This window comes from Bombus vosnesenskii, unplaced genomic scaffold, assembly GCF_011952255.1.
Source record: "Bombus vosnesenskii isolate JDL3184/JDL3185 unplaced genomic scaffold, Bvos_JDL3184-5_v1.1 scf7180000013883, whole genome shotgun sequence".
Classification (NCBI taxonomy): Eukaryota; Metazoa; Arthropoda; class Insecta; order Hymenoptera; family Apidae; genus Bombus; species Bombus vosnesenskii.
In genome coordinates this window covers 545,564-569,022 of record NW_022883264.1, presented here as the reverse complement: position 1 = coordinate 569,022, position 23,459 = coordinate 545,564, and the positions used below count along the sequence as shown (strand labels likewise).

Sequence of the window (23,459 nt, the reverse complement as noted above, 5' to 3'; positions counted from 1 at the left end):
CTCAAATACAATAAATCCCTGCGCGTTAATCGATCGCCGAGAAGTCCCGATTTTCGACCACTTATAAAGAGGATTTGCTGTCCAAATTCGTTCTAAAGAGGCGAAGGCGAGAGATTTCGATTTCGCGTTACAATTCGCTATAACATTGATAAATTTTCTACCAAACGATAGACCTCGTTAAAAGAAGTAGCTTTTGTCTGAAAACTTTTCGTCTGTTTTCGATCTCTTGCGGCTCGCGAGTTATGTGTTTAATCAAAAAGTTCGTGGAATTTTGGAATTTCCCGGTGAGAAAGCGCCGACTGAAAAAAGAAAACGTTTGTTCGTTTGCGATCTACCACAAACATATACAATACAATACATACAATAAATAGAAAATGTTGTAAATCACGGCTGACGTCAAAGGGCGATATTTAATCTCATTTTCTGTTTATGTTATATAGTAATTTTACGTACATATTTAGATATAGAATTATAATTTCGTGTTTATGTTGTACGTTTTTTCTACGAAAATATTACTTTCATTTGTCGAGCGTATCTCGAAAGTTGTACCAATTGTTGACATGTATTATATCGATAACGATATCGTATTTAGCTTTTCACCTCCGCGTTTGGAAGGGACAATTTATGAACATGTACCTGTACTTAAATGAATAACAATCACCCTGTATAATATGCGAGGCAAATCTCTAGTAAGTTTTATTTCTTCCTCTCATGTTCATAAAACCATAAATTTGCATAAACATGCAGAGTCTATTTCTAAGTCCGACCAGAAGTTGCAACAGCTTTCTGTTTACATATGCAATATTGAAATCAAGTTAAATCAAAGTGTATGTTATTCTTCAGAGTTCGAGTACTATTTTTGGGAATCCGAATCTTTCAACACGTTGCAGTTCTCTGACGCCAATACGCCAGCAACCTTGACAGCGTGACAATCGTTGTTTGATTTTGCTTTAATCATAAACGACGTAAACCAAATTTACACACGTTTATAATATTTCCCTTTCTGAAATGAAATTCTTTGTTTCAAGCTGGAGGCTATATGCGAGAGCATTCTCACAATGTGTACCCACTTTAATCACCTTTTGTAATTTGCAGCTTTTATAGTCAACTTGATAAACAAAGTAATTGAAACCATAAACAATAACTTTTATAAACTAAATTTTTAAAGTTATGGCGTAAGAATTAATATCTGCCTCTGAACGATTTTGATTGTGAATACTATATAGGACCAACATTTTTTACGTTACTGGTAACCATTATCGATGACGAAAATTGTTTTTCTTTATGAATAACCATTATTGACAAGAGGAATTGTTTTCAGTCACGACTCACTATTATCGGTGACAGAAGTTTCGTTTGTCTAGGTTAAGAGTAATCAATATCGATGGCTGTGTGTACATAACCAAGACAGATGAATTTTAATATTTTTTTCACAACTTTATTCCTCGAAAAATTTCTGCAAAATTTAACGATAGCTGATTTCCATTTAAATAAAAATTAACTTCCTCTCGATGATTTTCTTTTTTAATTTTTAAAATAATTGTTACTTTCGTCCTCTAATCGAAATATTACTTCTTACGAGTAGCACGAAATGGAACTTGCGGATCAAAATTGATTCTAACCTTAATTACACCAAGCCCGAGTGACAACGCTTATATAACATCTACTTCGTTCTGAATAATTCAGCGCGATTAAAGAAAACGTAATGTTTCGAACGAAAGTTTAATTTAGGATTAAACTAAATTTTAACAGAAAGTGGAAACAGAGAAGTGAAATAAATGAGCGAATGATATTATATAAATATAGAGGGAATTCTATCGGTTTAGGTTTAAGATAACGGCATTTTTTAATGAGATTTTTATTTTAAATTCCCGAGAAAGCAGTTAACCTTAAACAAGCCACTGCTTTCGTGACAAACAAAGCACATGTCTCACAACTATTGCGAAACGAAGGATACGTATTATCACATATACGTAGGTATACCATGAAATGAAAATACGATTCAGATCACATCGCTTGGTTATTTACATATGACGAAAGTAACCTATATGTACCCAATATGTATATAGTTGGTGGGATGTTTATGTTGGAAATTACGCTACACAGGTTACACTTATCAAACATTTTATAGGATAGTTAAAAGTTTGTTTTGAAAACTTTCTTTGTTTTCTTTGTTTTGTAAATTCCTAGATTTTTTTTGACAAATTTTTCTACAAATTTGATGGGACCTATTCGATATATTAACACAGACATTTTTTGCGGAAATAACGCACGATCAAAACGTTATTCTGGATTTAAAATATTCCATTCATAGGACTGATAACTCGATAAAGTTGTCACGACCCATGACTTACGTCAAATTTACAAAACCAAATGCGCAGTATTAATAGAACAGAACGTGGAGAATAGCATGAGACAAAAGGGCAATGGCTGTTTGCACGCGTTGAGTACAATGAATACTTTTTTGCCTTATGCTGTCTGCCACCTGATATAGACAAGTAATTTTGCCAATGCACAGTTCCCAGCCGTAACAAACTGTCGGCTCACACTAACAAGAGTATGTCAACAAACAGACGTTTCATTTTTTGCGCAGTACCTCCGATTCAATCGCGAGTGTACTATTTTTGTTCTTTAAGCAACGATCTTCGTATACAAGTAGCTCTATTAGTTTGAGTCAGCGAAACCGATGTTCGTGAATAACTATTTCCAGAAAAAATGTCTGCTCGCATGAGTCATCCTTCGACAGTTTCATTTGGAGTGTATCCAAAATCTAGAAATTAGATATGTATGTACACAGACGATTACTAAAGATAAATTGCTTTGAATCGTTTACATGTTTTCTTTAGTTACAGTTATAGATAAGATATGACACATTGGATTATTTTAATATCGCGACTAAAGGGCAAAGTAATTGTAAATCAAACTAAAATCCTTCAAGTTTTTCTAATACAAAATCCTATAATGCTTCGAAAAAATACCACATTAACCATGATGTCCGTGAAACGATATTGGTTCGTGAGGCAGTTACATGAATAATCAACGAGAAGATGAAAAACATGACTTTAACATCTGAGACAACGACGTCTTTTGTTTCAGCAAAAGTACGAGAAATTCACACGTACATACAAAACTTATCGCACAGACGATCGACATTTCGAAAATCAGGATTCTGACAGGACAAATCTTACACAAATAAATACCACACTATCTTTGCTTCTGGCCACTAATACTAATAACGATTTCCTCAATTATGATATCACAAAAACTCGGCAGTACACTGCCGTTTCCGAAGAAAGATGACACAAAACAGTTTTTCAGTTTTCCTCGTGTCAAATGCGTCAAAAAATGTGTCAAAAACGCGGGGACGAACTACAAAATAAAGGCGATACTCCTAGTTCGTAGTACAGAGGGCACTGACCACATTAACTGGTCGCGAGTATCGAATACACTGACTGTAGCGTACAGTTGGCACTTGGTAGACGTCGTAGAATCCGTACGCACGACCACACGTTCGCTGGTCTACATGCACGTCTCTACCTCTAACACTAACGCAACCGTGTTTTCTGGTAGCGCCGTTAACGCACGCACGCCAACGTTGTGAAACAGTTCTCAAGAAGCGTTAGCCACCGCACGTTTTCTCATAACCTCATGAGATGTGTACACATTCCTTCCTTTTTGTTCATCTTTCGTGAATTAGCGCTGTTCATTCGTGCACAGGAATTATTCGTTAACATGTTAACTATGATGCGAATTTTACATCTCTAACGATGGCCACTAATGACGTAACAAGAGTACACGTGGAATTTTCATACACACACACACACACACACACACATATATAGATAGATAGATATATATACATATTTATATACATAATATTTGTACTTGGCTTGCGTATTCTCATTTGATCCACATTCTTCAAACTACGCATATAGTTACGCACGATATGCATATATATTTATACACAAAGTATAACTATACATATACATACCACATGTGTAGTTTTAAAGAATGTGGATCAAAAGTAAGAATGTAATATATAATATACACGTCCTGATTATTATCGGTAACCAAAAGCATTTTGATCATTTATAACAGTTATTTCTAACCGAAGTCGGCTAAACTAACCTACTATTACTATCGTAAACCTAGTATTGAGTTAATAAAACTATCATGTAACATGCTTTTTGAATTGGACGTAAAGCCCCTACAATCTCATGGAAAAAGCAACAAATGGACCCATTTATGCTAAACATGGGTGACCTTGGTTTCGCTATGAAAACGAACTATTTTCGTCGAATTCTTTTATCGTCATTTGCAGTATACTCGACACCATTAAAGTGCGGTTCAAAACATCTCTTGCTACATGGCCTCGCAAATAGCAGAAAAATAAAGTCGCGTTACGCGGATACCCTGCATACTGGTGATCTTTATCGGTCTATCAGATCTACTGAGATGAGTTCTTCAAAGCCTTTTCTGTACATGCTGGTTATATAATTGTTAGCCAGTGAGTTGCTACGAGCTTCTATTCTGTTTTTATCATCTGTAGACATTTAATTATTAACAAAAATATGAAACTCTCCGTTTAGAATTCATTACTCATAAATCAAGTCCTGGCACTCGACCAAAGACTGGTCCTAAGCGCCAAGAAGCCGCTTTTCATAAACGAGATCGATAGAGACACTTGGCGCAAGTGTTTACAGATATGCGATTTGCAGATTTTTCATACGCCAAAATCATACGAATCATCCTCACTATGATTATATCATGCTTTTCATTTCTAAATTCAATTAACTTTGCCAAAACTTTAAATATCGTTAAATTGCTAAAAATAGAAGATTCCGTGGCTAAAATAGAAATATCTGCACTTTTAGATTTCACTGATACGCCATTACACGTTCCAACGGTTTTAATTCAAGAAAGTAATTTGTATAACGAAATTTCGATAAGATCAATTAAGAAATTGTAAAGACGGCAAGAAATATTCTCATTTTGTGACTAAATAACGTTAGACTTACTTGACATAGGATATCTGTATCTGACAAAGATTTTACCTGTGAATAGACCTGTAAACCTGTGGAATAGACGACTCTAACTTCTGAGACACCCAGCTACGCGGATTACTCGTCAGCAAGACCGTCGGAAGATTTCTCACGTTGTACGCGAGGAGCGGTCATCCCTACTCTCACTGCCACTCTTAACAAAATCACAAGCTCGCGTATTCGCCAAAGACATATATGATAGTGGCAGTGGCAGTGGGAACACGATTAAAGGGGTCATCTAGCAATGGCAACTCTGCCGCGAGATACCCTAGTAGACAAAATAACTCGGACACCCACTCGTAGAGATACATTCGTATCTCACGAGATAAGATACATAGCTGAGAACATCGATGCCAGGGCTGAACTTGCTGAAAGTTCCAAAGCAGAAGCCAATCGGACGCCATTACATCAAGGCGATACCACCTGCATTGTGCATGTTGATTCGTTTAAAAATGCGATTTGTACATCTTCAGTCCTCGCATATGCAAACGTATGTACGTACCAAATATGGAACCTACAATTAACTCAATTAATTAATACAATTAAACACAATGAGCGTTCAGCGTGTGTAACATGGAACATGTCAATGATGCTGTTACTGCCAATCGTGTTGCAGAATTATATTTATTTTCTAGCTACCAGTTCTACAGGCTGTACTAGACAGCGTTTTTTTTCTCGTCGCATTTGTTTACATTTTTTACCGCGACTTCGAGATTCTTAAATCTTTGCATGGTACACAATATATTAGGTTGTCCGGAAGGTGTCTTTCTTTTACAGACACGTCTTTTACAACGATGCATAAAAATACAAACATGAAACCTAATCTGTCGAACATTGTGATCTGAATGTTATGATCTTTATTTTGATAGAACAAAATGGATCATACGTAATTCGATAAAATAATATAAAAAGGAAAATGTTGTGCTTTCCATTATTTCCTTATAAAACGAAAGGAACTTTTCGGCCGACCTAATATTAACATACTAATATCCGTTAATCTTGAAAAAAGGCATGTTTCTCTTCTTGGGAGATTTTTTAAATCAGCTGTTCCATTTAGATTTAGTCACCTTTTCTATTTAGATGCGATTTACTAATCGTTTCCCACGTTGATTCATACATGATTAGATTCCTTCTAGGAAATTACGAGAAATCTTTTAAACGGTAATTGCTTCCAGTTACTTAGCTTTGTCACACTTCTAGCACCTCCACTGCACTTACGTAAAGTTATATCGAACGATACAGCTAGAACGTACAATTTCAGAGACGCAAAATTCTCAGAAGACCTTTTCTACAACTTCAGACATAAATTTTTTACAAGATCCTTCGTAAATAACGTTATAAAGGAATATGATCGAAAGGTTCGATTGTCCAAAATCGAAAAGTAGATGAATTGCTACAGCGATAAATTACTACGCAGTAGATATATCGATATCAGTGATGACAGAATAAATTATCACTTCAAGTACGTGCTTCAAACACTTTAATTGCAGAATACCACGAAAAGAATTGCTTTCTACGAAACTATTCAACCAATAGATAGTACACTTGGATATATGCACACCTCGACTATGCGAATGTCAATCGTCATAGATACTCGCGGAAAACTCCCTGTTTCTTACAGTACGTGACGATAAGGCACAGATACCGACAGATTACGTGTGTTAACGGGCGCAAAATAATATATGCCAATGTGTACATAAGGTAGCGATAGCGTATCGCGTTTGACTTTAATTTATCCACGTATTTTAGACTCGTCTTTCACGACAGAATAGTAGTCGATAATATGTCATTTAAAAGTAGAAAATAAAGAAGGTTGAACTCTTTTGAAACTGCGATTTATACATAAAATTTGATGATAAATATTAGCTGAATAACGTAAAAATTAATATAACAGGGATAGAAGTAAATAGTTGAAGGACAACGATAAATAATTATGATATCGTGTATTTCTTGGTTAATGGTAACCAGAATAGTTGTTAACGATTATTAAAAAAATTGTATCACTTACAAAGGTTATCTGTAAGCCATGTTTCTTACTTAGAGATATTAATCCTTACATCATAACTTTGAAAAATTCGTTTTATAATAGTTACGATGTCTGGTCATATATTTATACAAAATAAACCTAGCAACTCGTAAATAGAAAAGACCAATGTTTACCTTCATCCTCGAGATCTATGAGAAAGTTGGGTAGTCTCGGTAAGCAATGAAAAAAGTCGTTTTCCGTCGAGGTGACGCCTCTACTTGACATGATTCGATTTATATATGTATAACCGCCAGACGCTTCACGTAGCACTCACGATGCTAATTCGGGGTAATTTAAGTTCTAAAAATTGATACTGCGGTATATTATATACAGTATATGTTTATATTCTAGACAGACATCTTCGCGTGAAAGACGTTCTAACTTCGAGACGAGTTCACCAATTTACTATGCTTCGTCTGCTGTACCGAGTTCTTCGTCTTGGTTATTACGCTGTTCGTTTAACAACTGAATTTTATAACGTCAAGTTAACTACGGTTAGACTATTCCATGTTATGACACGACCGTGCTAACCGTTTAATACTCGAACAAATATTGCTCGTTATCCATTAGCTGCACACGAAATCCACAAAGCCACTCCAATCTATTACAGTTTTTTAAACGTTGAAGCAACCAAATGCATACACGTTTGTTTGACAGCCCAATGACCTTAAACGATAGACCGAACACGAGTCGTAGGAGAATTACATATGTAGTTGATGTGGCTTGTGATACGAATACACCAATACGTAATACACTGCTTATTGGCAGAGAACTTTGCATTCATATATCGACCATTCACAACATGGAAAAACACTAGAAAATGTGACCGTCGCTTTTTCGTCGTTAAACAGGATAATTAAACGACTGCGAGTTATCTTCTCGTTTCTATTCACGTAGTAAAACTCTCGAACAGTCCAGCTAACGCAACAGTAAAGAGACAGAGGATGTTCGCACGATGGCAAAAATACTATTCAGCTTCGCGAAGGCGAGAAAGAGGACGACGTAGAACGCAAACGGGATGTAGGCTCTATGCCAAATTTCAAATACATTACCTGATGGTACAGTAGAACTCCATCTATCTGAACGAACGGTATAAACACGTGGGACCCACTGGAGGAGTGGACAGGGAACAGTAAAGCAACGAAAAAGAATTCATATAAACGCGTATCCTATCTGACCTTGTTTCTACTGCGCTAATAACGCTAAGAACATTTTTTGTTTCTTCAGAGATACTCTTAAATGTCCAACAAGAATTTTTCGTTTCCAAAAAGGTTCAAAAATGGTCAGGCGAGACAATGTTCGAACATATTTTACGAAGAGAGTAAGTTAACGGACGCACGTTGTTCGTGATGCATGCAGGATGCGAATGATCGATGCGAACGGCGCGGCTGAAAAGTAAGTACGACAAGGAACGATAATAGGATAATTTGTCAATTCGAGCTATTATTAAGCCGCGAGAACATTTATTACGGAGACGCTCTGCACGCTATCAAAGCCAGTTAAAACAAAACCGGTTGTTAGCGTCACACAACGGTTTATCGATCCTTAAAAACCTAAATGTTGGAAAGATAACAATTTTCACACCTATACACTTAAGCTTACAGCGCTAGCATAAGAGACAACATTATTGTCGAAAATGTTTATCCATATCTTGGATGAGTTAAAATTACAGCATTATATTTAATAAAATGTACTTTACGCCTTGATGGTGACCATACGGCAAACGCGTTAAAAAAATAACGCTCTTGGTATAACTAAAATGTTTTACTGTAAACAAAGTACAAATAACAATAGCGTAGGTACTTCAAATCTTCTGGTCAACAAAGTGGAATATGTATAGCTTATGCTACAGTGGTGTGCAAAAGTTCCAGGTCATCACATGTATTAATTAATATTCGTTTGGTATATGTTTCTTTTCTAAAAGAATTCACACATATAGGAGTTCAATGACATGATAAAATATTACAATCAAACTTACGATCACGATGGTGGTCGACATTACGTGGCGTTGTCGAACTGTCGGCGTCACCTTCGCCGTCTAATTCGTAATAAATCCTATTGGTTCCACTATTCACGTCCTTTACGCCATTCACATCTACCAGATCTTCCATGCTTCTATAAACATGTACGTTTTGATTTTTCTCTGCGCACAGTGCAACATCAGTTTATGTAGGTGAATATGCGATACCGTAACAAATTGCTGTAGATAAAGTACGAACTCGATAGTGTCATAAGAAACTATATGTTACTGACATCTATTGGCATATATACTTATTTTCCAATGAAACGTTTTTCGATCGAAATTCGACGTTTCATTCTCATAATATCAAATTTTTGTAGTCGCGTGAACGATATAAAATTTGATACACCTGGTCCCGATTAATTGATATGTAAATGCTTTAGTAAATATCATTAAGGCTAACGGTTAGGGTACTCGTGAAAATTATCTGGCTACATAAGATAGTCAAGAGTTTCGATACCCTCCGCGGTCAGGTCACTATACTGTGTTATACGAAGCATACGTTGGTTGGTAATCCTTTAAACGATACAAAATTTAGCGTACTTGTTCGGATAGTTTTCAATGGTAATGTATATTATACTATAATGTGTATTATACTATATTTTGTTGAATGGTATATAATATTATATTTAACAGTATTCATAAAAAACGTACTTCATACTATTTACCTACGTAAAATCATTAAAACCATTATTATTAATTTATGGTGTTTATATCTTAGTTCCTCGTTGTTTATATCATAACGTTAATTAACGAAAATTCACGCAAAATCAATAGATAAGGTTATAATTAATGATGTTTTTTTCTATGTGAAATTGATTTTTCATCCAGCACATACCTGGTCAAATTAATCGACCGTCCAAGTGATAAATCAAGCTTGTTAAAAGTTCGGGGTCCGTTAAATTTCGCTATGATGAACGCAAATCTAAATCATGTTTATAAATCTTCATAGTTGTTTATCTTGCTGCTCATTTTTTACTCCACAGATCGGTTTACGTAATAAATATAAGCAGAATTTAAAAAAATTAAGATAACGAAACAGGGAAAGACAAAATGTAGAAAGCAATACACTATAAACGAAAAAGGTCGTCTAGTTATTATAGGCGAGTAACACTTTTCGAAATAAATTCATCGATCTATCGGTCTATTTGGTATGGTTACCTATGATTATGGTATATGTACATTAACTTTTCAAGATTATCGAACGTCATCTATCATCGTTTAAGAAGATATTCCTCTATGAACGATGCAAAATTTAACGATTTTCATGAATTAAAAAAAAAATTTTTGATAAACGACGTAAAAATATAAATTTGTTACCGTTGACATAGCATGTAATATATGGAATAACATATAAAAATTTCAGAGCAATCGACCACTTAATTTCTGAAATTTTATCTACACTAGGTGAAAGAATTACGTTTCTAAAAGAACGCGTGTACATTTTACACTGGAAAAGTACTAAGCTTGCGAAAACATTACTTACGATATCAATCGCCGATCCCAACTCCATACAAGACATCTCCAGCTTTCTCATACATATTTATCATCTAATTCTAGTCATAGAGCAATATCGCCTTAAACTTCTCCTCCTTCGTAGAAAATCCAGAAAATTTTGTTTATTTTATGCATTTGCAAGGAGGCAGCACAATATACAGTAATGAAATGATACTTATACCTCCTAAAATTACTCTAGCATGTAATTTGCTGGCAGACATCCCAGACAATTATCAAAGATTGTAATATTTTGTAAATATACATACATCAGATATCTTATAAATATATACCATATAATATATGTAAATATTGTAAATATACATATAAATAAAAATAATTTATAAGTGCCGAACTCGAAATTGATGGCATCCAATTATAAAAAAACAAATCATTTAGTGTTTTTCGACGGCTTTTATGGACAGAAACATCATTATGCTGGAACCATATTCGTCTGATAGCGAATTAGATGTCTTTCAGAAGATTTTAAACTTACAAAATAAGAAAATCATCATATTAACGATCGAAGCGACGAATTAAAAGTATCAATAGTAAATATACTATTAATAAAATTGACAGTATTAATGGTAAATAGCGTAGCAAAGTAAAATAGTGTAAATAACAAAAATATTAATTGATAACAAATAACCTTTAAGTATATTGAAAGGCCAGTACATCAGAGGTCAATGAATTTATCTCGGAGTCTCTTATACACTTATAATTAACTGGACAAAAACATATACATATATATGTGTAGCGTCATATAAAAGAAACGTTTAGACATCATCTAGCTAAGCAAAACTTGTAAATATCTCTATAAAACATCTTTTTTATGTTTCTACAAGTTTTATTTTAAACATTTTTCCGAATAATGAATAATTCGGTAAATAACTGCGTGGGAAAATTTAAGTAGGATACCCCATTTGTATCGTATCACATAAGACAAAATAACAATGAATTGGTTCGTCATTATTCAATCTGTTATCAAAGCGTTGACTCTCTTACACTTTCGCTATTCTTAGAGCTTACGGGTGAAACGTCAGCATGCGTTTTTTCTCTCCTTGAATTAGGAAAAACACTTCACTTGAACAACTTACAATAAAGAATTACATGTACGCGTTACACGTTGATCAAACCAACCACAAAGCACAATTTTCGGAACATCTGACGTTTGAACGAATGTATGTGTTCATGGAAACACTCAATTTGCCTTTTAGAGTAGCTTCCAAAATATAGTCACAACAAGGACATGAACGTAGTTTAATGATATATATGAGAAAAAGGTTCACATACATGTATTGCTTTGTTACAAGATTTATCAAAGATGCGAAAGAAAAAACTTTGTCGAACGATAGTTCTCGAATACACTTTTTGATAAAAAGAAAAACGCCACAGGTAAAACTTCCGGCACGCTGGAGCGTGCTGTTAGCTACCGACTGTCACTGCACGTTTCAGCCACGATCAGCGTAGGATCGTACCTACCGTTTCGAGGACCTCCCTGTAAACTCGACAAGCGTATTATCAGAATTCATATAAACGATAAATATAATAGTAAACACAATAAGACCTGTTTCATGATAGTAAATGTAGTTACACTTTATCTTCATTAAAGCGTATATTAATCTTTTTCAGAAACTGTATCTACAATTTCACATTTCCATTGCCCATAATAAAATAACCTCATTTGTAAGTGTAACCATTACTTGTTTATTAACACATAACCTACAAAATACGCAGAAATAGCAAGTAATTTTTACGATAAAATACACTTAATAAATTGACTACTGTTTTAAAACATTCAAACCCATTAATGAATAAAAAAATATCCCAGTTTACTATTGATTGATTTCAAAGTATATATATCGTTTTAATAACTATCAGATCGTTGATTATGGAATATTAAACATATGTTTAGTGTCCAATAGTCCAATACTCGAAAAATACAAAATTTTTCACCTGTAACCTTAAAAGTAGCAGAAACAAAGGAAACATACGGCAATGGGCGCGATTGGTCGAGTGGCGCGACAGTGGCACACGACTGGCGCAGACTCGCGACTGTCGATCTGCGAAAATCCATATTTCGCGACGCACTATCACTGGTGCATCCTTTAAATATATTAAAAGATTACATCGCATAAAGTTTGGGAAAAATATCTAATCGTTAAATTGTGGATTCTTATGCAAATTCATATTTTTGAGAATAGAATTAAAAAAGCAGAGCCTCGATGGAAAATCGTTTTACCTACCAAGTATTATAGAAAGCACTATACCTTGGATATTATATGTATTTTATCATATGTGCGATTTGTGCAAGTTTGCACTTACAAATTTCCTATGAATGCATAAAAATTCGCAAATTCTAGTAATTATAAAGGAACATTGACATTTCTAAACTCTATTTCTATCAAATGGCGAATGCTATAATTTGAAAGATTAATTATTTTGTAGATACCTATTTATATATCGAAACTTATATATATATATATATTATTCATGTTAAAACTTTAAAACTACGGCTAATAGTTTTGAGATAAAAGTTCTAAAAATACATGTTCTTTGGCTGTTATAAAGATAATGCAAGTGTATATCAAACAGAAATAACAACAAAAGAACAAACAGGAATATTCTTCTTTTTTTCTTTTTTTTGGTTGAGAGATCCCTACGTGATTTTGTTACATTACACTAAACTTACATTGTCGAATATAATCTAAGCGTATATCACATAGATGTGCGTTAAGAAATAAAAAGGAAATATCTTGCTTGGAATGTCAAATACATTTTATACAGATTTCCTCTCAATTTGTGGCGTTTCAATTAAAATCAAAATCACTTTCCGTATTTGAAACGTTCCTTTCGATAGTGCTGTCTGTATCAGAATCCAATAAAGATTTGATTACATCTTTCTTTTTCTTCGTCCCATTCTCAGAAGATAATACTTCATTTTTGCCCTGGGCTGTATCAACTTTTCCCTCTGCTTCTTCATATTTTGCCTCTTCTTGTAATTCTTTATGTTCTTGATTTTGCTTATCTTCTTCCTGTATAAGTTGCGCTCGATTAGAGTCGTAATCAGGACATGCAAAGGACTGATTTATATTGGTGTCACTCTGTTGCTTGGTTTCGTATTGTTGATCATAATCGTACGCATATTGTTGATTCGCGTCTTCTTGGTACTGCATGTTGGTATCGTGTTCATACTGATTTTCAGAACCGTATTGTTCGCCTGCATATTCTCCGTATTGCTCGTTCGAACCTTGCATATATTCCTGATTGACATATTCTTGATATTCTTGATTTTGATTTTGATTATCCTCATACACGTTTTGTTCGTAATTCTGATCTTGACCGGTTTTATATGATGAGCCTAGGTCGTAATTTTGTTCTTCATTGGTATCATATAATGCATTTGAATTGTAATTTTCACCTTGATTAGTTTCGTACGAAACATTTGGATCGTAATTTTGCTTTTGTTCAGCGTTATACGACATATTTTGATCGTAATTTTCACTTTGATTATTCTCATACGACGCATTTTGATCGTAATTATATTCCTCGTTCAAACCAGTATATTCTGCTTCATAATTTTGCGTGTAATTCTGTACTTGATTAGAATCTTCGTAGTAATTTTGATTAGTATAGCCATAATCTTGTACCATTACGTCTTGTTCATTATCTTGAGCTGTAACAGATATAGGATTAATTTCATTAGGTGCTTGCTTTTGCTCACAGTTAGGTTCATTCTGTTCATCAGTCTGATCTCCTGCTGGTTTTATATTTTGAATAACAGCCTCATTGTTCGTATAACCATTATCTTTGTATTCTTCTTTCTGGTCTTGTGAAGCAGAAGCCTCACTTACTTCTATTTCGTCTTTACTCGTAAGCTCTTCTTTTGATACAAGACACTCGGTACCTTTTTGTTTTAGTTCATCCTCCGTAGTATTCAAATCTATATCTTTTCCATGCGAATCTTCGCTAGAACCTTTCTTATCCTCTTTACTTTCCATAGTTTCAATTTCATTTGAAGATTCAATTTGTTCTACGTCATCTTGATTTAGACTATCAATAACAACTTTTGTTTTACCAAATTGATTTTTAGCTTCGTTAGTTAAATCTACTTCTCTTATTCGTTTCTGTAAAACATCCATATTCCATGGTTCTAATTCTTCTAAAGTACCAAACGAATACTCATTAAGATTTGATTCGGCTGCCATATAAATATTTATGTCTTTTTCACTATTTTCTTCTCCTTCTATATTTTCGGGCATAATACTCTTAGTGTCTTGTTTCGTAACCTTATCACTTGATGAAACGGCGAAATCAACGTGGTCATCTATTTCCACTTTTGGTAATTGTCGTTCATAATGTTCCAGTGTGTTACTTAGATTGCTGAGATTCTCTTTCCTAGAATTTTCAATATATTGATGTGGATCTAATTTTGTCTCCTGTAATATAATATCCCTGCTAATTTCGTCTTTTGCAAGCGTAACCGATGTTTTACAGCCGTTGCGTGTATCCGAAAATGCAACGTAGTTCCTTTCTGAAGTCGGTGCGCCGCTCTTCGTGGTTTGAACTAGATCGACATTTCTATTTCTATCCATGCGTTCTTTTCCAGGCTCGTTGGCAACGTTCAGATCCGCCGATCTAGACGCAAGATCATCCGCCAATGCTAAAACCTTCTCAATTTTTTTAGGAAGATTTTCTTTAAATTGATCTTCGCCAGGAAGAATCTCCGACAAATTATCATCGGACAAAGAAGCGTTAAGCATATTATCGCCCATAGTCTGCTCCTGATCGATTTCCTCTAAACTTTGCGCATCAAGGTCCCGATGAAGTTTCCGAATTTTATCGATGTACCTATCCAACTCGTTCTCTACGATCGTTGCTGTTCTACTTTCGTCTTCTTCGGCGGATTGTCTGGCACCCATCGACAGCCTCGCATTAGTGGAAGTTTCTGGGGTAAAACATTTGTATCGTCTTATCATATTGTCGACGTCGGAAGTAGTTAGCGGGCGCACGGAAGTACCGCTAACAGATTTGTGCTTTGATTTGAAATGATCAGGTTTCCTCCAAGAATAATCAAAGTAACGCGGAGAAGTTTGTTTTGATAAAATTGGAGATTTGTTTAGCGAAGACATACCGCACAGGTTTCGTTCCTCAGACACTGGCATAGTCCTATAAACTGAAGATATTTCACTCGGGGATATATCGACGCTTCTTGTCTGTGTTTCCGTATCGTGTAACAATGCTCTATTACTTTTTCGTTGAAAAGGTTGCGCAACTGATGATGAATGAACATAATGTAGAGTCATCGGAGCAAATCGATTTGGAGACACATCCAACAACTTATACTGCGACATGCTACAGTCGGTACGTTCTGGAACCATAAACTGCGACATATTTTGAGGTATTTCCATTTGTTCCAACAAGGGTTTGCTGCAGTTAAAATGCGAAGTAGTTTGTTGATTCAACGAACACGATCGACCTGGTGACACATACGGAATGTGTAAATTTGGATCAATTTGAACATACGATCGCTTTTGTTGAAAATTTTGTGACGATATGTCCTGCGTTGTTGGTTGTTGTATCGATTCGTTATCTTGTGGAATCGATGAATACGATCGTAAAATATTCTTGTTGTTTATCTGCTGATTTAAAGTTATTGATTGCGCATTATTTCGTTGATAATAGTCGCAGCCCATATTTTGGGCTGATTTAGCTAATTTCGATGCAGTTGGAGAAATCGATCGGTTCTTTTGACCGTTCAACCGCAGCAACCGAGGCGATAAAGTATTTTCTACTTCGGGGGAGATTTGTTCCACGGTGACATCTCTCCTTAAATACCTATCTTCACCTTGATTCGTTACATTGCCGTCATCATTAATATTCATCGACGGGCTAGGGACTGTATAAATACGACGAAGATAAGCTTCATATTGTTTCTGAAAAATAACGAGATATTCTGCATTGCAGTATGTATTTCGAATCGCACATATCTTATTTCAAAGTATTTCATATTTATACAGTCACATGCTGTGCGTTAATGTTAGTTGACGTGCATTGTACTTGCAAGTGCTTTCAAAGAAAAACAAAATGTATGATCTTAGTCCATATGAATTAACTTGCATAAAAATCTTTTATTTAACCAATACATAATAATCTATGAAAACGAAACACATGTAAATTACGAGAAATTATTTAATGTCTCGGGTATAACTATAACATATATATGTAGAATGATGAGTTTTTTAATTTTAGATTGTAGAAGATAAAGAAACTCACTCTAAGAACATTAAGTCTATCTGTTTTTGCAGTCATCAATGCAAGGCTATTATCTACTCTATCCAATGCTTCAAGAAGTTTATGATTTCTTTCATCTCTTGTACGTTGTTCTTCTAAAAACTCTATATATCTTAAACGCAATCGATTTATACACGCATCATGCCTGGAATATCAATGATTTCATAATTTTTTCAAAATAAAATTCCCATTTCTTTAAAAAAAAGGAATCCGTTTTAAAGAATATTACCAGAGTAAAAAATGAATAATCGTAAGCAAAAAGATCTTTCATTTTTGTTAATCATATCTTATATAGCATAGTTTGTCGAATGTGTCCGCATAATCGAAGGACATTGCATGACATTGGCAAAATATATATGTATAATTGTGTACAAGTATGTATATCAAAATATGAAGGCTCCAGTGCCAAATTAAGGGAATGTTTATGCAAATCTTACAAACCCTGTATTACTATATCCGATCAATGTTTACATACATAGGTTAAGTTAAGGAATAAGTGTTAAAGTAGAAAACGTAAACACAAAGAATAAGGAATTTATATTCCAAATCAATTGAAAGACAAAGTTAGTATTGATTGTGACATTTCTCAAAACTAGGTCGCTTCTAAATCAATACATAATCTCCGAAATTCTATCGTGTTATTATTACGTAAAACGGAAATAAAATCAATAACAACAGCTACTTGCCAATGTATGTGTATGTCTAAACATATTCTTAATCGCTTTTCAATAGAATATATAGTAAACTGAATAAATCAATTTACTACTTTAAGAATTTAGGAAAATCTGTATAAAATATATGTATGTAGAAATAAGAAATTGAAGAATAATACTTTTAAATAAATAACTTTCTTTTAAACACTCACCTATTACGAGATTCTTGTACGAGTATTTTAAATCTCTCTTCTAATCTTATTCTCTCCTCTTCACTGTAACAGTTGTTTACAAACATATATAATGACTTGTCTATAGATTTAAAAATAACATGCTCATACTTAACAATTTTACTACAGACCACTGTTTCAAAAAGAGTCTATATTTATTTACCTTTTTCGTAATTTTTCCTGTAGTTCCAGCATTTTTTTATAATAATCATAATTGTCATAAAACGATGTCATGATTGATAACAATGTACAATTTAACTTGAAACTAATTGATAGTTCAAAGTTATCGATTGTATCGACGTTCGATACTTGGCGCATGCTACGAAAAATTTTAATAAAACTAATATTTTTGTAAACATCATTTACAGAGAATATAATACTTTGCAAAAGTGATAAACACTCTATAACTATATAATATGTAATAAATAGACATTACATTTGTAAATAGTGGATATTTATCTTGTTACTTCGTAAAACTATTTATTGATTGAATAACTAAGACGAATAGTCACTAAATTCATTAAATAATACTTGAAAGAATATGTTACATATTACTACGTAATATAAGCTCATTTTATTTCGAACAATCATAACAAGAATAGTTGTAACGATCCTTCTTTGGTTCGGCACTACGAACAACTGTCGTATTTGACGTCGTGCAATGGTAGGATAGGGGATGCTACAGCAGATAAACACGCAGGTGTTGTCCCTACTCCCGCTCTAATACACGCAATAATAAAATATATATGTCTCTACAAAATTATATTTTGACATAGTACTTATAAAAAATTAAAATATTTCTTTGTTTAAAATAATATTTACAAATAAATAAAAAGTTTCATACACTTTTGTTAAGGTCATCCATATATGTATATACATATCTATTTTAAATGTTACTCATCATTTTACTACAGCTTTTCACTCTTTGAAAACTTTATTGTTTAAAAATAGTTTTATTTAATATAATACCAATAAAATTGACGTACATATTTTTCATAAAATGCTTCTATAATTATAATACCACTACAATTACTATATTATTGAACCTCAATTTTATATCACATAACATCTATTGTGATTGTGTACACAGACTATTACATACTATTACACTTTTATTTCTTTTTTAAATATTTTGTACTGAAATACAATATGATATATATATATATATCAATATCATATTGTACAGTTTAATATAATTATATTGTATAGTTTTATGGGTCAATTTCGCATTTTTTAATATAAACTGCATGTAAATGTTCTTGCAATTTTGTGTCTTCTGTAGCCATATATAATGTATGTTCTAAACAGTCTCCAACAAGAGCAAATTGTCTTCGAAGCTGTTTAAAATAATGATTAATCATATGTTATTCTTTTAATAAATTAATTTTTAAGTAAATAATTATACCTCCAATACTATAGGTCTTCTTGTTCCTTCTGTTGGTCTTCCTATATGAGTAGTTTTCAATTTAATGATTTTATCTTCAACAACTCCTTCTTCTATTGTTGTTACACCAAAGTTATGAGACAGCAGCATATAAACTTTATTTGTATCAGGTATTATTTTCAAAAATCCAACTTCATAATGCATTGGAGTTTTTTCATCAGGCTTCCAACTTAGTGCAGAATAATTTAACATTGGTTGACCGATAGAAGAGAAGGACATCTCTTCGCAATATCTGAACGGTTGAATTGTTGGATATTTACCAGCTCCAGGACTTTTAGTTCTCCATGTTCCTTTTAACCAAGCTAGTGGTTTGAGCACTTCATTCATTGGTAATAATCTCATATCTAACACGTGAGAAATACTTATTAAAGTAACTATGTAAAATATAGAAATGAAATTAATACTATTTAGATAATTTTACATAATACCAACCTGTACAATCATCAGAGATGTCCTGCATTTGAAAAGTCTTTATATCTTCTACTTCGTTAGTAATTCAAAATTTGTCTTTTTGTTGATACAAAATCATACGTAATATAATTATTACGAACACTATTATAAAATATATAACAATATTGACATACGTATGTGTATCGTTCTTATTTGTCTATGATATCATAAAAGATATACAATTCCGTATAACCGCGCATGATAACCTATACAGTTCACATACGACGTTCTTTCATTTTTAATTATTTTTCATTGTGTTTATATCCTCAACATTTAAAAAATCTGTTTATTTTCTTCTTGATTTAGAGTTTCTGCGTTATTATAGTATCGATTTTCATATTACATTGTGTATTAGAATAACGTTTTAATTAAAATGCATTTATACTTCAAAATTTAAGTAGAGAAACTAGAATAATGAAATGCTGAGGAGATACGTTAATTATTAATAAAGTTTTGAGTGAAAGACAAGAATTTAAAAAATACCGCGATTTCTAAATGATAATATGGCGACCGTTTCAACAAATTCGTGTAAATTATATGGCAAATAACTGTGTTGTTTGTAACTAGTAGGATTTTTTAATAATTGTACGATAATTCAATTATTTTTACTAATTTACAGCATACTAATCACGAGTTACATTATTTTTCGGATCTGAGTTCATAGTATTCATTCTGAGATAGGTTCGATATTTACGATAATAGTTTTAATATTTTAAAAGATCGTTTCATATAAAAGTAATTTGACTTACATACATACATATTTAGATGTAATATTATAATTATCTAGAGGAACAACAAATATTGTAGTATTGGTTTTGTTTCTGTTTAGTAATTAAAAAATTAATTTATTGTATTTGAAATTTATAATATATTTTACTTCATTGGAACATGCTAATTGCTAACATTTATTTATATTAAAGGTTTTGATACAATGATATAATAAAGTAGACAATTATTTTTGTATATTAATATTAGTGTTAATGTAATGTTTTCAAATAATTTATCTTGAATTGATCTTAAGAATATTGAACTAAATTAAGCCTAAATATATCATTTCTTGTTTGAGATTTTATCATTTTTATTGTAAATATTTGTGTACATACAGGTTCATATATATATATATATGCATTTTAAAAAAATCATGGCAGTTTCAATCAATGAAATTTGTGAAAATACCAAACTGGCTCGTGAAATGGCTTTGACTGGAAACTATGATACATCTGGAGTTTATTACCAAGGTGTTGTTCAACAGATTCATCGGTTGCTTGCAAGCATTGCAGATGTCACACGGAAAGCTAAATGGCAACTTGTGCAACATCAAATTGTTCAAGAATTTGAAAAAGTAAAAGCAACTTCAAATACCTTACAACTTTTCAAAGTCGATACGCATGGAGAAAGATTACTGGGTATGATTATTTATAAAAAACTTGTAATAAGGATATGTACAATAAAGTAATAAAAATGTAAAACAAACATTTAGGTACTTCATGTTTATCATTTGAGGAGCCAACAAGAGATCCAACTTTATGGACCTATAATAATTCAGATAGTTCATGGAATCAAACACCAGCAAGAGATCCAGATGTATGGCCACCTTTAACACCTGCTGAGCAAAAGTAATTTTATATTTAGATATATTTATTGTAAAAAACAAGTTTCAACCAAAGAAAATTACATTATATTGATACTATTAAATTATGTTCACATAGAAATATTAGACCACTGAAAAATCAACCAAAGCAACAACAAAATCGGACAAATGTACGAAGATCTGTAACCACTGGGAAAAGACCAGATGCCAAAATTGCTAAAAAAGATGAGAGAAAAACATCAAGAAAGGATGACATAAACAAAGTAACTTACGTTTTTATATTTTTTTAGTCAATTATTTCCATATATACAACATGATGATATTATAAATAATATTTTCAGGAGAAATTGGAAACTGAAAAAGTAGATGTGGAAGTAGAGGAACGCAAATTTGAACCATCTGGAAATGATAGAGATTTGGTTGATTTATTAGGTAATATATATAATAGTATAATAACAGTCTTAATGTAAAATTGGTATATATTCATATAAATGTTACAGAAAGAGATATTGTTCAAAAAAATCCAAATATTCATTGGGACGATATAGCTGACTTGCATGAAGCAAAACGATTGTTGGAAGAAGCTGTTGTTCTTCCAATGTGGATGCCAGATTTCTTTAAGGTATATATACCAATCTTGTATATTCGATATTTCTCATAATAAAATATGGTTTATATTTTCAGGGAATTCGTCGCCCTTGGAAAGGAGTACTTATGGTTGGTCCACCAGGAACTGGAAAAACAATGTTAGCAAAAGCAGTAGCCACTGAATGTGGAACAACATTTTTTAATGTATCATCTTCCACTCTAACTTCAAAGTATAGGGGAGAATCTGAAAAACTTGTTCGTCTACTTTTTGAAATGGTAATTATTATCAACAGTGAAATGATATATTGTTTAGTAAAACAGTGAATGTATTTAAGCAAAAAATATTTTTAAATACTTTTTAATCATTATACGTACTTTTATGCAGGCCAGATTTTATGCACCTAGCACAATCTTCATTGACGAAATTGACTCTCTCTGCTCTAGAAGAGGATCTGAGTCTGAACATGAAGCTTCACGACGAGTAAAATCTGAACTTCTGGTACAAATGGATGGTATAAGTTCCAATAGGTAGAATAATTCTATATATAATTTTTTATTTATATGAATTGTTTATAAAATAGAATGTATTTTCTAGTGAAGATCCAAGTAAAGTTGTAATGGTGTTAGCAGCAACAAACTTTCCATGGGATATTGATGAAGCTCTTCGAAGACGATTAGAAAAGCGTATTTATATTCCGTTACCAAATCGTAAGTTAATTGGAATTTCATAGGAGAAATTTATGTGATGTATACATTAATTTTCTAACAAAAAATTGAAATACACAGGTGAAGGTAGAGAAGCACTGTTAAAAATTAACCTACGAGAAGTAAAAGTAGATTTATCTGTAGATTTAGCAGATATTGCAAAAAAATTAGAAGGTTACTCTGGAGCAGATATTACAAACGTTTGCAGGTAAACAAAAATATTTAATATATATAAAATTTTATATGTGTAATATACACGTACATTTGGAGCATATTTATGTACAGAGATGCGTCCATGATGTCGATGCGGAAAAAAATTGCAGGTTTAAAACCTGATCAAATTAGACAATTACCAAAAGAAGAACTAGATTTACCTGTATCTGCTGCAGATTTTGATGAAGCTGTGGAAAGGTGTAATAAGAGTGTTTCTCAAGAAGATTTAGAAAAATATGAAAAATGGATGAGTGAATTTGGTTCATCCTGATATCATTCTACTCAAAGAATATGATTTCATAAAAAATTGCTTATTTAGACGAAGATTATTTAAATTTTTTATTTGTAATTATTGATAAGCAAAATATAATAATCACAACATATCTATCAGTACTATAATAATCGGATTCTCGACTTTCTTCATCGTATTACTATTATGAGCAACTATACTTTTTCTAATTTATAATCAACGAGTAATGCAAATTCATACGATTTTCTACAAATTAAAATCTTTACTTCGATTTTATAATACATTGTACACGAAAAATTGCGCAAATTATATAATATTACAAAATAATTTTTTAGTGGGAGAATGCAATTTGATATTATGTTATTATTACTTGATCTATAGAACTAAAATGCAAAGGATGATATTAAATGATTTTATAGTCTATAGATTCTCATTTGTCTAAGTCAATTATTGTTTGAT

General features: G+C 32.6%; 3 protein-coding genes across 16 annotated transcripts in view; 1 reads left to right on the top strand and 2 right to left on the bottom strand.

Moving 5' to 3' along the window:
* Positions 1-12,010, bottom strand: part of LOC117239135 (AMP deaminase 2) — a 33,444-nt gene extending 21,434 nt beyond the window's left edge. The window contains exons 1-3 of one of the 7 annotated variants that reach the window (XM_033504474.1): positions 11,612-11,805; positions 9,927-10,013; positions 9,047-9,183 (exon numbers count right to left, since the gene is read on the bottom strand). In XM_033504474.1, the coding sequence (XP_033360365.1) occupies positions 9,047-9,183; positions 9,927-10,013; positions 11,612-11,628 (241 nt within the window). In that variant the 5' untranslated portion in view covers positions 11,629-11,805. Of the gene's footprint in view, positions 1-3,188; positions 3,434-6,109; positions 6,177-7,202; positions 7,361-9,046; positions 9,184-9,926; positions 10,014-10,574; positions 10,699-11,611; positions 11,806-11,875 lie in introns of those variants that run through there. The other 6 variants (XM_033504476.1, XM_033504475.1, XM_033504477.1 and 3 more) reach the window with 6 other exon arrangements.
* Positions 12,011-12,062: 52 nt separating this feature from the next.
* On the top strand, positions 12,063-23,425 carry LOC117239138 (katanin p60 ATPase-containing subunit A-like 1). Of its 5 annotated transcripts, none has more exons than XM_033504491.1 (11): positions 12,063-12,121; positions 20,759-21,059; positions 21,134-21,269; positions 21,363-21,507; positions 21,586-21,676; positions 21,745-21,866; positions 21,929-22,108; positions 22,218-22,360; positions 22,428-22,540; positions 22,619-22,745; positions 22,823-23,425. In XM_033504491.1, exons 2-11 carry the CDS (start codon positions 20,777-20,779, stop codon positions 23,019-23,021), a joined length of 1,539 nt encoding a protein of 512 aa, XP_033360382.1. In that variant the 5' UTR covers positions 12,063-12,121; positions 20,759-20,776; the 3' UTR covers positions 23,022-23,425. The 5 variants fall into 5 exon arrangements, with proteins under 5 accessions (XP_033360382.1, XP_033360380.1, XP_033360379.1 ...); XM_033504489.1 differs by lacking the exon at positions 12,063-12,121 and adding an exon at positions 19,401-19,532; XM_033504488.1 differs by lacking the exon at positions 12,063-12,121 and adding an exon at positions 20,010-20,238.
* LOC117239134 (putative uncharacterized protein DDB_G0282133) lies at positions 12,859-19,775 on the bottom strand. Of its 4 annotated transcripts, XM_033504473.1 has the most exons (6): positions 19,636-19,775; positions 19,165-19,547; positions 19,004-19,096; positions 18,764-18,765; positions 16,859-17,021; positions 12,859-16,518 (listed from the first exon to the last, which is right to left on the bottom strand). In XM_033504473.1, exons 1-6 carry the CDS (start codon positions 19,661-19,663, stop codon positions 13,393-13,395), a joined length of 3,795 nt encoding a protein of 1,264 aa, XP_033360364.1. In that variant the 5' UTR covers positions 19,664-19,775; the 3' UTR covers positions 12,859-13,392. The 4 variants fall into 4 exon arrangements, with proteins under 4 accessions (XP_033360364.1, XP_033360360.1, XP_033360361.1 ...); XM_033504469.1 differs by lacking the exons at positions 18,764-18,765; positions 19,004-19,096; positions 19,165-19,547; positions 19,636-19,775 and adding exons at positions 17,742-17,804; positions 17,923-18,078; positions 18,196-18,495; XM_033504470.1 differs by lacking the exons at positions 18,764-18,765; positions 19,004-19,096; positions 19,165-19,547; positions 19,636-19,775 and adding exons at positions 17,742-17,841; positions 17,923-18,018.
* Positions 23,426-23,459: the final 34 nt, after the last annotated feature.